The following is a 15,180-nucleotide window of genomic DNA, read 5'->3' as shown; positions in this document are numbered from 1 at the left end:
CCTTGGAATTAGAGCAGAATGTTTTTAGGTAAGACAATTAATAATAATAATATAGTAGGTATATGGTGATACCATTTATATTTATTACTGAGATATATCAATCATATTCATATTTATAATAAAAATATTATTTTTTATCTATGATATAAATAAAATATACATTTAACAAAATTTATTTATGATACCGTCTCACGTAAATTTCATATAGTAATGATAATTCATTCTCGGGCCGATAAAAAGATTCTTGCATCTGTTTTTGTCGGTAACTTGCCCACTCTATTTTAATCACCTCCTTTCTTTTTCTCATATTATTAATTAAAATTTTATATAATAACTCTCTTTTGTTTTTTAAAATGTACATGATGCTACCAAATTCACTCACACTTAAAAAATTCAGATTAGAATAAGTGGTATAAGTAACTATCTTAGTCATCAAATGTAATTTTCCTTTTTTTCGTAAAGTAGTATATGAAAATAAAAAATATTATTATAAATAGAACATCAAACATTTACTTAAAAATAATAATTTCTTACGAATTGATTTTTACTTTATTTTAAATTATTATTATTAAATAAAAATAAAAATTTAAATGTACGCGTAATGCTTTTGCCATGATCTAGTTTTATTCCTTGTGTATGTGTGTGTTACTTGGCGCCTGGCGGGGACCCTTACAGCAAGGATATGGGTCACGAGTGTCCTTCACAAATACACTTGTACAACATGTTATATATATATATATATATATATATATATATATATATATACATGGTGTATGGCAAGTTGGACCAACAAAAATAATTTAGAGAGATGAATTTAATTGTACAAGGAATTTTTTTTTAAAAAATAAATAATGCAATAATATTGCAATTTAATTCATTATATATGTAATGGTACAATATAATATATTGTACACTTAATTGAAATATTATCATGTTATAATAAGCTGATTTTGTATATTTAATTTATTAATTTAGGCATATAAATATGATCATCTAGAGTTTTATAAAACAGCATATCCAAGAGTCTCTGAAATTGAACGTGGATTGAATTTTAAGTTCTTATTTTTTTCATCGAGTTTTAGGAGGAATATGTGTTTAGAATCCGGTCGAGCGGTAGGTCGTAGTCGATAAAACGACCATTTTCGAAGGACACCTCTCGATGTAAATATATTTATTCACTTGAAAATGCACAATCATAACATATGAAAATTATATTCATAATGCTGATGATAAATTACTAATATTAATGTTATCCGAAAAATTTGAATATATTATCAAGGGAAATGGAGTAAAAAAAGAGAATTTATAACTACATACTTTGTTACTTTAAATTTTAATTAAGGAAATAAATAAGAGTAGGTCTCTCATAAAACGATCTCATGAATCTTTATCTGTGAGATGATTCAATCCTACATATATTCACAATAAAAAGTAATATTCTTAGTATAAAAATATTACTTTTTCATGGATGACCCAAATAAGATATCCGTCCCACAAAATACGACCCGTGAGATCGTCTCACACAAGTTTTTGTAAATAAATAATATGAAGTCTAACCAAACATATGTGTACTTTGGTATGCCAAACTTGATAGGTTACTTCCAACACACGCACACACACACAAATAGGGACATGTACAAAAATCATTAAATTTTCAATAATTTGTCCATAATTTAAATGTAATAAGTAGTTTTATGAGGAAAATTATTGTTTATTTAAGTTTCAATATTAAGAATGGTAACATGTGTATTATTTTCTAAGAATTTTTTACCAAATTATATCAAGAAAGAAGTACTTGTAGTAGAAGTATTTAGTAGATGGATTTCAAATCTAATGCTAAATATAAATACATAAAATCACGATAAAAGAATTCAAAATCTATGTAATTCAAAAATATCCAAACAAACACAATGGATTTACGTCAGATATGAAATTAAAATAATTTGATTTTAATAGGTCAGATATAAATTTTTTTTTATATTAAAAACATCCTATAATTTTATAGGTCAATCCTTTGGTTCACAAATCAATGTATTTGGGCCCAAGTACATCATTGTTGGGCTGTCATTTTCTACACAGTTTTTGGGCCCACTAATTTATTTGGCTAGTCCTCATAGAAGTTGAATAATTGCATTTGAGTCGATTACATTTCAAATTTTTTGACTTATTGGATAAAATGAATTTAAGTGAATTTTAAAGTTACTTTGTATATAATTAACCATTTTAAATTGTAATAAGTGTAATTGATTTGTTACGTTTGTCATTTGAAATAATTTTCTTCAAATCATTTCCAAAATCAAATCATTTTCTTCAAATCAAATCCTTCCATCCAAATACAACCAAAAATATATATCTTAAAATTATAAATTTTAGATTGATAATTATAAGTTAACACAATGATGCTACCGTTATAAACAAATTAAATATTTTGAAACCATATGCTAATAAGTTTGTATAAAGACATACATAGTTTAAAATTGATGAATATCGTATTATATATTATCAATTAAGGCTATTAATTTTATTACATATATGAAAAATAATAATAAAATAGATCATAACATAGCAATGAGCAATACCCAATCATAAAATATAAAGAAAAATATCGACTCATTCTCATTCAAGAAAGTGCAAGCAAAACCAGTACGATACTGGAGATGAATGCAAAAAACTGGTTTTTGGACAAACAATTTTCCCCGGAAGAATCCGACGGGCTCCCATCATCGGTTCCTGACGAAGAATCCGGTGACGAGGTAGCTTTCTTGGACTTCACCGGTGCCGGAGCTGGCGGAGGCGTCTGGAAAAAACTGAGTGGGAGCAACACTTGGTCCACCTGATACACAGCCAACTGGTTGTCGCTATACACAGAATTGGCTAACGTTGCATCAGTCACTCCGGTGGTTATATTCACTTGGCTTCCATTTGCAGTCACGTTTAAGGGGAATGCTCCTTCGCTTCCGCCGGCCTGAGTACGTAGAGGATTGCTCACGGTTTGGAACTGCGACGGCGAGAAGAACGAAGGGACGACGTGGAACTGTATCAGCTCGACTTTCTGCTCGTCGGTGAAGGAGTTGAGTGTGCCCGGTTTGAGATTGGAGAAGGCGTTATCGGTCGGGGCGAAGATGGTAAGGCCTTGGTTCGAGGTGTCGAGCTGTGTGTCGATTTGATCGGCCACTTTCGTGGTTTGTAAAAGGCGAATGAAGGTCGCGAATTGGCTGGCTTTCTCAAGGATCGCGGTGAGGTTGGTTGGCCCTGGTGCTGCGGGGGCGGCTGCCGGAGACTGGGCAGAATTCGGGGTGGATTGGAGGAGGGAGATGAAAAGAAGAGAAAATAGGGAGAAAAAATGCTTCATTTTTTTTTTCCCTTATAAACTATATGAATAATTTTTATGTTAGTTTATTTTTTGAACTAATTAATTTTGAAATGGGTTTTCAGGAAAACAAAGAACGAAGAGGTTTGGTTTTATAATGGGTGGGAGGAGTTCATGTTTCCATTTTAAATTAGGTACAAGATATCGAACTCATAAGGTGGAATGACTACTTCGATGATCTTCTACATGCAACCACTCGATCGCTTGGAATTAAAGACAAACAAATCGCTGATGATTGGAAGAGTATAAATACAATCAACCACAACTAATACATGTGGATAGATAGTTGAAAAATTATTAATCCAATTCATATATATTAAGACAAGCCCCGTGGGTCTAATCAATCTTGTGTATAATTTGACGAATTGAGGCTACCCACCTATTTTATATAATAGGTGAGGAGGAGCGGTTCGATCTCTAAATTTGTCGAGTTACTCAAGTTGAGAATTTATATTTACAGTTGTATTCTATAAAATTTTCAAGATCCATCAACTTTAAATTCAATCAATTAACTACTCAAATTACAATGAAATTCCTTAAGACCGTTTTACAAGATCCCTCAAATTAATAAACTTAATTAAATCTAAAAATTGAAGTATTCTTAATTAATGAATTTAATTAGATTTAATAGATATGAAATGCTGTAAAATTTCCATTTTTCGATATGAAGTTGTATATAGAAATCAAATTATATTTCTAGTCGATTTTATCATATGTTTATTGATATAGTGGAATAATTATTCGTCTATCACCTTCCAGTTTTAGATAACAAACAAAATATAATATTTAATTTACTAGATTAAATGCAAACCAAGATATAATATTTAGTTTACTAGATTAAATGCAAACAAAATAAACAAAGAAATTAACATGTAAAATCCATATAGTGTTCTTATTCCGTGAAAATTTATTTCATAATGCTCAATCAAAAGATCAAACTATTGTTCAGATTCCGTCGCCCCGGAAAATAACGCCCCAAAAAATAAATCCAAGGCTAGAATGTATATTTCTCCATTTAAATAATTTGAAATTTGAACCATGTTTTCTTCCTAAAAATCTCAAAATATTAAATAACACAAAATAAGTACAAAATATGGAACAAAAATGTCAATAAACATGAATGCGATTAAAAAAATCCCTAAATTCTTTATAGAGCTCAATGCTTATAAGTCCAACACATTAGTGTACCTCTGTTCGACTAGCAGTACACTATAGCCCGTTTACCGATTCCATGGGAGTCGCGCAACGTGGCAGGTTTGGTGGTGTTGCAATGGTAGTAACTCATGTCAAGTTGGGACGAAGATTCTCTCAAATACCATCAATTTGTATCAATGGAATTCTGATGCAAGATTGATATGATATAATAAGGATTTGATGGCTTAGATGAAAAAATGATTTTGGTGATCGGTAGTAAAAGATTCTAATTGATCAATGGAGGCATTTGACATATGCCGCGTGAAAGCAAATGAGTTTGATTCTAAATTTACAAAGAATTATTTGATTTATCTTTTTAGGTGAAGGTTTGATAGTTATAAAATATTTAATTAGTAATTGGGAAGTACTTGATATTTTGGGGAGTTCCACAAATGAAGTAAAATCACCCATATCCATTGGAAATTAACCAAATCAGGGAAGAACAAAACTAATTATGATTGTATCTGTTGAGAGAACGAGCAATGCTTTCTTGGTGTTTGTGAAATTGATTGTGTAGAAGTAATGCAAGAAATTTGAAGTCTACCGTCTGCGCTGCTGTTGGTGTTTCCACTGTGATCAAGGCGATTATAAACGTAAGAGTTTTCTCAGGGTCTTCCCATGGCATTAATAAGACATGAACTACTTCGTGGTTAGGTCAAATCAGCAAGGTGTAATCTAAGTGGTCTTCCCAAATGTAGGCCTGTCCTCTGCCAATAAACTTAATGCACCTGCTTGAGTGAAATAAGCGAACCTAAGGGAGAAAGAATGTAAAAAAGGATGAAGATATTAATCCACTTGACCAATTCCAGATACGATGATTACAATATACTTTCATAATGAATTTGTTTGTTGATTAGAAAAGAATTTTTTGAATGAGTTTGCTCCAAGAAATAGTTGAGAAGGGAAATTGATTGAGAGGGACACTAGGCGGAGTGACGTAGGTTTAATGTTATGCTTCCCTTGATACCCGGGGCCAAGTAGTAAAAAGATTCAGTTTTCTACCTGCCTTTCTAGCATCACATACAAGTTTGTCTCCTATCTTCCCTCTAGCATTGTAATGGTGATTTCGTTTGTTGCATTTGCTGCATTTGTGCTAGATGGCCTCTGAGTGACAGTAACTTCTCTTTCAGTGAAAAAACCTGGCTGCTTGGCTTCAGGAAGGACCCCTTCGTTTATCAACATAAAAACTGCAGTAGACATACTTGGCCTATCTTCTGGTTTCTTTTGTGCACATAACAGACCAACATGGATTGTTCTTCGCATTTCAGAAAAGTAAAATGGTTCAGCTAAACCAGGATCAACTAGTTCCAGCGACCTCCCTTCTTTATAGAGTGTCCATGCCTGTAAATTTAGTTTATCACAGTAATATATATTTGTTTCATATATAAAGCGTTAATCATTTCAAGATTCACTTTTTAGTTCTAAGCTACTACACTTACATGTCCAAGAAGGTTGAGATTGTCAGCATTGTGAGAGAATCCTCTGTTTCTCATTCCACTTACTATATCTAGCACTATGACTCCAAAGCTGAATACATCTGATTTTGGGGAGAATAAGCCATCTATCGCATATTCTGGGGGCATATAGCCGCTACAATAATGAATTAACTGGAATATAAATTCACAAAAAGTGAAAGGTTGTGACATGTGAAATTGTTGAGATGCTTACTATGTTCCAACAACTCGCCGTGTCTTAGCTTCAGTCTCGGTACCTTGAAAACATCTAGCCATACCAAAGTCTGATATCTTTGGGTTCATGTCTGAATCTAGCAATATGTTGCTAGTTCTGAGGTCGCGATGTATGATTTGCAATTGGGAATCTTGATGAAGATACAACAGTCCCCTAGCAATGCCATTGATAATATCGAAGCGTTTTTTCCAATCAAGTGACATGTTTTTTGTTTGGTCTGTTCAAATTATTCTACAAAGTCAGTATTTTCTGTTTGATGCGTGAAAATCATGAGTGATTTCAAAGATCCAACATCCACTGGCGGTACAAGATGAACTACCTAGTAGCCATTATATCAATCTTTCCTCAAGTCTATATGTTATATTGTTTTTCTGGTGACGAGCATTAGCAGTACTTGATTCGTCCTGTAAATAATTACCTAGGGCTAAACATGGTTTAAATAAGATATGTTTAAGCAACTAAGTTCATTTCTTCAGGCTACAACCATTTCTTTAATTCGCATGCAATCTGATTCGAAATATTAGCGTATAAAGTTCAAGTACTCACCAAATAAAATCATGTCTAGGCTTTTGTTCGGCATATATTCATAGATCAACATATTTTCATCTCCTTGGATGCAGCCTCCTAGAAGCCTGACGAGATTTCGATGTCGAAGCTTCGAAATAAAGATGATTTCATTCTTGAATTCGTCTAGTCCTTGCATGGAGTCCTTTGATAAACGTTTCACAGCAATTTCTTGTCCATGTTCCAGAATTCCCTAAGGTCCCAGCTTTTTAGTGTAAGGTAGTAATTTTTAAGATTGTATTCGAATTGATGGATTTACCATTATGAATGTGAAATACTTAGTTCCAAATTAATTGATCCAAATGCATAGCCTCACTAAATTTGAAGTAATAATCGAAACTTCATTCAACAACTTTTGTTCTTTTGAAGTAGTAATCGAAACTCCATTTAACAACTTCTGTTCTTTCCCAATCATGAAGTTTCCTGTAGATTTTTACAAGTTAAGAAGCTGAGTGTTCTATGGACACAGTAATTGGATCATGTTTGCAAAAGGTTCATTATGTATTACATTCGGGAACGTTTTTATCTTTAGCTCTGCTGCAAGTGTTTCTTGCCGTTTGTAAACCTAGTTTTTTTATATTAGATAACTCTTGGCCATCTTTGATCAAATAATATTTACTCATTTTCCGTTTGTGATGATTAAAGCAGTAGTGATATTAAAATAAAAAAAATGTTATCTTGATCTTAGAGGTGAACAGACAATACCTTATAAACTGGACCAAATCCACCCTCCCCAAGCTTGTTGTCAATCGAAAAGTGATCAGTAGCTCGCAAAATAATTGATAGACCAAATAATGGTAGCTCCGAGTTCTTCTCACTACTTCCAAAATGTTGGCCTGCAAAAGGAAAAATGTAATATACCATTTATACTGGAAGTTACTTCAAATCTCCAAATGGATTGTTTCTTCGCTGCTATGTTTTTTGAGCATAAAATCCGTTCTTACCTTTTGTTCTAAGGTTTTGATAATTCAACCGCTTCCGAATATAGAGAAAGAGGCTAAGGCTAATAAGAATAATAATCAGCACTGATGTCAAACTCACTGCAACTGTTATATCCGTCTTCCTTCCTTTAGAATTAGCAACAGTTTCTGTCCAATCAAGCAGGCCATACTTCATTATAACTCCATTTTTTTCAAAAATATCTGTATCAAATCTTACATTTGAATTAAAAAGAATTCTCGTTTTTTCTCTCATGAGATTAATTTTATTAAAGGTACTTCTAGTCTTAAATAGCAAATGTAATTGGTCCACGATAGCACTGAGATATTTCTTGATCAATTTCACCCCAGTATAAAACTGACAAGTTGCCTGTACGCTGTGGATGACATAATGTTCAGAAATCAGTTTCTTTGATCGTTTTGTGTGAAAAGCAGAAGATGAAGTATATGTTGAGAGCAGTGAACCTTGGTTCATCCTGAAGTATTACCTGCCTCCTCTGAGAATGACATTCTGATGTAAATATCATCTCCTTGTTTTGGTCGATCTTTCATGTCACTCAAGTCTTCAAACCAAAAAAGACATCCTGTGCCTTTGCTTCGATCCAACTGTGTGTATGCCATACAAGAGCAGTCCTTTAAGCATTCTGCTTTGCAATCTTCAAGTGTCGAAATCTTGACGTAACGTGAATTTCTTGAGTCCGGCAATTGGATGCCAGAATATTTCAAGAATATATCTCCTTGACAACTCAAATTACTCCGTCGAATGCATCCATTCGACCTATCTGATCTAGTCCAACCCTCTGGATCTTTGGGCACAAATCTATCTAGGCATCTACAGAAGGGGGAAGCGGTATAACATGTAGCATATGCACCACATAACTTGTATTGGTCACAACTATCTGCGGGTAGGTTGGCGTACATCACCCAACTTTGAGTTGCACTAACCCAAGTCCAACGTTGTACGTAACCACTCTGATTGACTACAGCTACCGTAATGACTGATGTACTGATACTCTCTTCCAAAAGGTATACCTCCTTCTCAGTCATTACAAGATGCAGCATGTATGTTGCATCTTTTCTTTCCTCTGGTCCCCCACTGAAGCCAAATCCATTCCAAGGACCAAGTCTAAATTGTATTTTTGTACCTTTTTTTAATAACACTTGTGGGTAACCTGTTGGATCCAACTGAGTAACAAAATCGCCTGGAGCAGGGTCGTCATCGCTCTTCCAGGACGTTAAGTAAGTTTCAATACCTGTTACGTAGTTCCTTCCGAGCTTCATTCCTGGTTGACGCGTATCAGTGGGATGATCAAACTCTGCCAAAGGAAATTATCTGGCCCGTCATCATTCGCATCTCTTACGACTAAATTCCCTGAGTCTAGCAACTGTGCAATCGGGTTTTGTACGGTCCTCGATTTTTTTGAAGACCAAACTGCTGTTCCGTTGGTGTCATTGAGTAGCACCAAGAATCCTGGCTCGACAACCTTTAGCACACCTCCTGGCCCTGTTAATGGAGCTTCTCTGTTGGCAACCCAAACGACTCTTCTAACTTTGATGTTCCTGTACCAAAGGCCCACGTATCGATTCGTTGATTTTCCTGTTCCGAAAAATCCCAGTTCAAATGCACCATCAGATGATACCATGGTCTCACCATCTCTGATCATCTGAATAGTAGTTACTATATCTGTTGCACCAAAAGTTGTCTGAATAACGAAAAGAAGTGCCAAAGATAGGCCCCTTTGTAAAGTTTTCATCGCTGCAGCTGCGGCTAGTTTACACAGACGAAGAGTTGAAAACAAATGTTTATTTGGGAGCTAATTTGACTTTTTCCAATCACGAATCGTGAAAGTGCTGTCGGTAGAACTTTTAGAGACTTGTTTTTTTTTTTAATTTATTTTTTTGTGTGATGGGTTTGTTGTAATTAAATTTTGAATCCAAAACTCGTCTCAAAGTATGGGATCTTTTGATGTCGAACATGTTATAAATTAATATGTTTAGTGTATCTTTTCGTCAACTGTTTATGTAGAAAAATATTTCTAAAACATAGCAAGGTCAATACAAGAAACATATTCCAAAACGATGGCTGCAGCCAGTCTCCGGCATTGATGGAGATGCTTTTGTACAACGTTTAGCCCCTCCTTTTTTGGTCATTGAGTTTCTAGTGCTAAACCAAAACCAAATCGGCAATCAAATCGAAAATATTAATTTTCATAAGAAAAAAACATTCTCAACAAATCTCACCCTTAACTAAAAAAAGATTTATGGGATTAGATATATAATCTACCCGAAACTCATAGTCCATTACAGCTAAGCAAGGTCCTAACCAAACTTCAGAAGTTAACTGTCTCATATAGCTAAGGGAATAGCAATCAAATTAACAGTAAATAATCATGTTTTGAGGCCCTAATCATATCATATAACTTAAAGAATTGTTAAGCTAAGCGGATACTTGAAAAATCCAAATCATGTAGAAGATGCCCAACCCCTTTTGAGATCCATTTGTGTACTGCTTCTCCTCCTTTTTGTTGGCAGTCTATTTCGCGTAACTTTTGAGACAAATTGAAGGGCAAATCTTTATCACAAAATTTTAACCAACCATACACTTTTCTGTTCTTATTCCTAAGTCGAAGCGAATTTAAACCGGAAAAACTAGCTTATTTGTGGGTTGTTTATGAACAGGAAGACTCCTCGTTTCTTGCTTTCCTGTCTTTCTTCTGATTACAAGTTCTTTCATTATATGTTTATCCACAAGTGAACCATATAAGAAGTAACAAAACCCGATCAGGGACTATGAAATATCAGTGATTAACATCACATGTTTGCTACATGTTAATACAAGAAAGCACTTGCCTCTTATTGGGAACAAAGTAATAATAATGCAAAAGCCTAATTGAACTTGACAACACAACGCTGGAGAAAGCAAACGATAATATATTCATTCGACAGAAAGGTGTTGGAAGATATATCACGATGTAATTCTTAACATGATTCTTGAAAGGAATCAACCAACCAATGGGGCTTCTAGTCGGATAATTCGAGTCTAGGGAGAGCGCATGAAAGAAAAAAGAATGAGATAACTTTACAGCAGCAGCAGCTAAATGCTTTTCATTCATCAGCCCCATTGCTTACCTTGATCTCGAGGAGTCGCTCGACGGGCTGCCTGCAAATTGGGCATCGGTTCGTTTGGAACCTCAAAACTTTTGCACATTCGCTGCACATACACTGCATCGGAAAGGCGGAAATAGTTTCATGTAATTCATACTCCATCAAAATGCGCCTTTACTTATAAAATGATGAAAGAATCGAGTCTTGAATCAGAACAAATGTCTCAGATAAAATTTCATTTTTAGTCTAGTAAACTGTAAGGTGCAACACATTCAGTCATGTATCTACGTGATTATAAAAAATAGTCCTGTTTGGATCCTTCTCACAAAATGTTCAATTTTCCAATGAAAATTTCTGAATTTTGAACATTTCGACCAAATTACTCAAATTGATAGTTTGGTAATAACTACAGGGCAGGATGAAATTTCTTTTAACATTTGAAAAAATCAACATCTCATTATATAGCATCCGGAGAGTGTGAACAAGTGTGTACGGAGAGAGGGAGATAGAGAGAAATGAGATAGGATGGTACCATATGTCTACAAGGAAGGACAGTAGTGTCTCGAGGTTCTGAAAGACATATAACACATTCTTTTCCCGGATCATTTCCATCGAATTCATCCTCAACCGAATTTCCAATCCCGTAAATCTCCTGTAACTCGTACCTCATGCCATTCACCCACAATAGTTGCTTCACCACCCTAACCCGATATCTGTCTTTTTCCTTTGCAAAAACGGCTTGAGTTATCTGGGAATTTGTTGATCCGCTGTCTGAATTTCCGCTGTGGTTATTGGGGGATGCCTCTGCCTTAATAGCCAGAGGGTAAATGTCCAAGTCACTATCTTTGGAGAATTCCCTCTCCTCAAACATTCCAAGGTCAATTCCAGTTCCACATGGTTGTTTAAACTTCTGGGCCAAACCTTGTTCAAAATGCACGGTGACAGGTGGGTGCAAGGTTTCTTTCATTGGAGTCAAGCAGCAATCTTCACCCTCCTTAGCAAAGAAAATTATGGTAATTCTGAAAGATACAAGAAAATGGGAGATGAAATAACTCATTGTTCCTTAGGAAAGAGAAGCATCCAACATAACTAAAAGGAATAAAAACACTGGGAAAACAACTGAAATGTCAAGTTTAAGGTTTATTTGATTCTAAGTATGAAGCTGGCAGAGTTGCAAGAAGGAATTTTTGCCATGCCATGAGGCAGTAACCATTTGCATAAGAGTTGAAGTTACACATGTCAAAGCACCCCATGTGCAGGGATGAAGCCAAAAAACTGTTTTACATTTCCCAATCTATAATTGGCTAAAATAATAAATCTCTTATCCCTGTAAAAACCATATAAAACAACAGAAAACTTAATAAAATAACCTCTACCACTCATTATGCATAAAGTAGAAGCTGATAAAAAAAATCAAGATCTCAAAGAGAATTGGAATTTCTACATATCACCATGTTTAAATTTGAGCTCTGACTGCATAAGCATGTTGTAAAACCAACTTCATCAAAGTAGTAATCAACCGGGGCTTGAGCTGATCTTCAAAACATTCATTTAAGAATGAAAATCGTCAAGAAAGAAGTGATCCTTTCATCACTTCAGAGGAAGTTAATAAAGTTGCCATAAATAACAGTCCATATAATGGCAATAATTTTATCGAGCAAGAACACTGGCCCTATATTCGTCAAGGACTTTGACAACCGAATAATGACGGAGCCACAGGGGGCAGGCGGAACAATCACTCCCTTCTATTTGTCATATTTTCTGAAAGGCGACTCAAACCTCACAATAACCCAAGCACAAACAACCAAGTAAATTCAAGGGAGCATTTTTACATGATATTAGGAGAGCAAATGAATTGAGGAAAATTGCGAGCCTTTGAAACTGGCTCAAATTTTATTTGGCCTGTATTCGAAATTATCATACTCGAGCCAAGCCAAAGATATGGCAACAAACCTTAAACCCAAATTCAAGGTTTTTTTCAAATAAAAATGATATTGAGCAAATATTGAGAGTGGATTTTATCGTCACAAAATCCGCAAGATTAAGAGTTTAAAAAGAAAATTTGTACCTTCCAGCAACCTCGGCATCGAACGTAAATGCAACGAGATACTTTCCTGGGTTCTCCCCATCGGGCTCGATTCTTAAGGTTTCCTTCTTCAGATTAACATCGTTACGAATCGTAACCGCTTTCTGATGCTCCACGTACGGTTGTGCCGGAGGATGCATCACGGGTCCATATGGGTACCTCCCGTGAACCCAATTAACGTGCGCCGCCGCGTGGTGGTGATCGTACGGTGCATGCAACGGTACCGGCATCGATGCAGGCGGCGGCGGCGGGTAGTAACCCGGGTACTGGTAATAAGGCGGGGCGTTCGGGCTAGGGTATTGCGGTGGAGGGTACGGCGTCGCTGCCGCAAAAACATATCGGTTGGCCGTGATATCCGGTTGCGGATCCTGCGGCGTTGGCGGCGGCGGAGGACTCCGCCGGCCCAGATTTCTCCTCCGTCCGTGCACTCCGTTGCTCCCAATATTACCCATGTTGCATGTAATTCTTGAATTCAAAAAGAAAATGCTTTCTTTGAACAAGAAATAAGGTTTACAGCATGCGAATTTAGAAGAAGAAAAATCAATGAAGGAATTGAAATGAGGGGATTAATGGAGGTTTGAGTTTATGGGTTTTGTTAAACGTGGGGACGGTAGAAGACAGATAGATGATGAAGTGGATTGGGAAAATCATCATAAAATATTGGAAATGGAGAAGTTGATTGGTGGTAAGGTAGAGAGTCGTTAAAATAGGGTTTGCTTTCTTTTGTGAAACTTAACCAAAAAGTGACTATTTAAGTTTGGAAATAAGCTACTTCTTCGATGACAAAAATTTGTGTCAGACGATCTCACGATTCGTATTTTGTGAGATAAATATCTTATTGGAGTTATCCATGAAAAAATATTATTTTTTATGCTAAGAGTATTACTTTTTATTGTGAATATCGGTACGGTTGACCCGTCTCACATATAAAGATTTGTGAGATCGTCTCACAAGAAACCTTCTCCTCTTCGAAATAGTTTTAGTAATTGAAGCATCAAAATTATAGATAATTATATTAGCATTTTCTAGCCTGTCTAAACAGCGGGTTGACCCATAATTTGTGATATTTTGTTAAATATAACTAAAAATTGGTTGATTGATCGACAATATTAGAAATGGAAAAGATGAGTGAGGAAGGATCATCACCTTTTATTTCTTCAAAATAGTTTTAATTATTCAAGTATGAAAATTATAAATATTATGTAACTGTTTTATCTTTTCCTGGTATTTTTTTAAGGAAATTGCGAGTAATATTTTAGACGTAACTAGCGATTTTTGCACTTGAGACGAGTGCATATTTATAAATTTAAGATAAAGTATAATTTTATATTTATATTATGTTGGTATAATTTTTTATCAATTTTTTTTTTTTGAGTTTTCTCTCGTAATAAGACGTTACATATATATGTACATATCATATATTTTTTTAAAATTTTTAGATTAAATTTTAGAACTAGTATGGTGTATTATTAACTAGATGCCATTAATGTTTTAGAAAAATAAAAAAGAAAATCAAAATATTGAAAGTTTATTTATATAGAATAATCACATAACAAAACCAAGAGATTATATATATATATATTTATATATTGTATTATTAAGTTTGAGACACCTAGATTAATTAATTTTGACGTCATGATAATTTTTTTAAAATACCAACAATACCCTCTTAACAAATAAAACTAATATATTTTCATATAATAAATAAATTATAAAAATATATTTTAGTCAACATATGTATAATTTAATTTACATGCACTAATCCCGTGCAAAAACTTTCTAGTACAGTACATATATAAAATCTCAACCCTCAATAGTAATCATTTAATCTCTTAATATGACTATTACCTTGTGATCATCGAACTACCTCTGTTTTACAAACAAACTGGCATTTAACCCATGTAATGCACATATGTTTTATTATGTAATCCCTTTGTCCCTCATTCTTCGCGAATCAGAAAGTTACTTTTCAAGTTTGAATTTGTTCATTTGGAATCTGGGTTCTGACCATCTATCAGAGAAAAAAGAACGAACGGATCTTGTAGTATTCCCAATAAATGACGATTAACATTAATAAATATGAATATTTGAATAATTATTTAAAATAGAATAAACTAAATTGATTATAAATTATAAAATTTAAAAACAAATTAAATTTACAAATTCTAGAAAAACCGAAATTCAAATTAGAAATTTAATGAAATGTCATAAGCGATGCAAAATTTTAAGAGTAT

The 15,180-nt window shown here is 34.3% G+C and overlaps 2 protein-coding genes and 1 pseudogene across 2 annotated transcripts; all 3 read right to left on the bottom strand.

Moving 5' to 3' along the window:
* Positions 1-2,485: 2,485 nt before the first annotated feature.
* Positions 2,486-3,632, bottom strand: LOC142544720 (fasciclin-like arabinogalactan protein 11). The gene has a single exon (XM_075651754.1). It carries the CDS (start codon positions 3,350-3,352, stop codon positions 2,621-2,623), a length of 732 nt encoding a protein of 243 aa, XP_075507869.1. The 5' UTR covers positions 3,353-3,632; the 3' UTR covers positions 2,486-2,620.
* A 1,421-nt stretch (positions 3,633-5,053) lies between these two features.
* On the bottom strand, positions 5,054-10,384 carry LOC142546329 (G-type lectin S-receptor-like serine/threonine-protein kinase At4g27290; annotated as a pseudogene).
* A 139-nt stretch (positions 10,385-10,523) lies between these two features.
* LOC142546330 (putative E3 ubiquitin-protein ligase LOG2) lies at positions 10,524-13,629 on the bottom strand. Its single transcript, XM_075653989.1, has 3 exons — positions 12,929-13,629; positions 11,393-11,879; positions 10,524-10,977 (listed from the first exon to the last, which is right to left on the bottom strand). Exons 1-3 carry the CDS (start codon positions 13,396-13,398, stop codon positions 10,861-10,863), a joined length of 1,074 nt encoding a protein of 357 aa, XP_075510104.1. The 5' UTR covers positions 13,399-13,629; the 3' UTR covers positions 10,524-10,860.
* Positions 13,630-15,180: the final 1,551 nt, after the last annotated feature.

This window comes from Primulina tabacum, chromosome 5 (assembly GCF_025594145.1).
Source record: "Primulina tabacum isolate GXHZ01 chromosome 5, ASM2559414v2, whole genome shotgun sequence".
NCBI classification, from domain to species: domain Eukaryota; kingdom Viridiplantae; phylum Streptophyta; class Magnoliopsida; order Lamiales; family Gesneriaceae; genus Primulina; species Primulina tabacum.
Note: the sequence above shows the minus strand (reverse complement) of the source record. Positions and strands in the feature narration are given on the sequence as shown.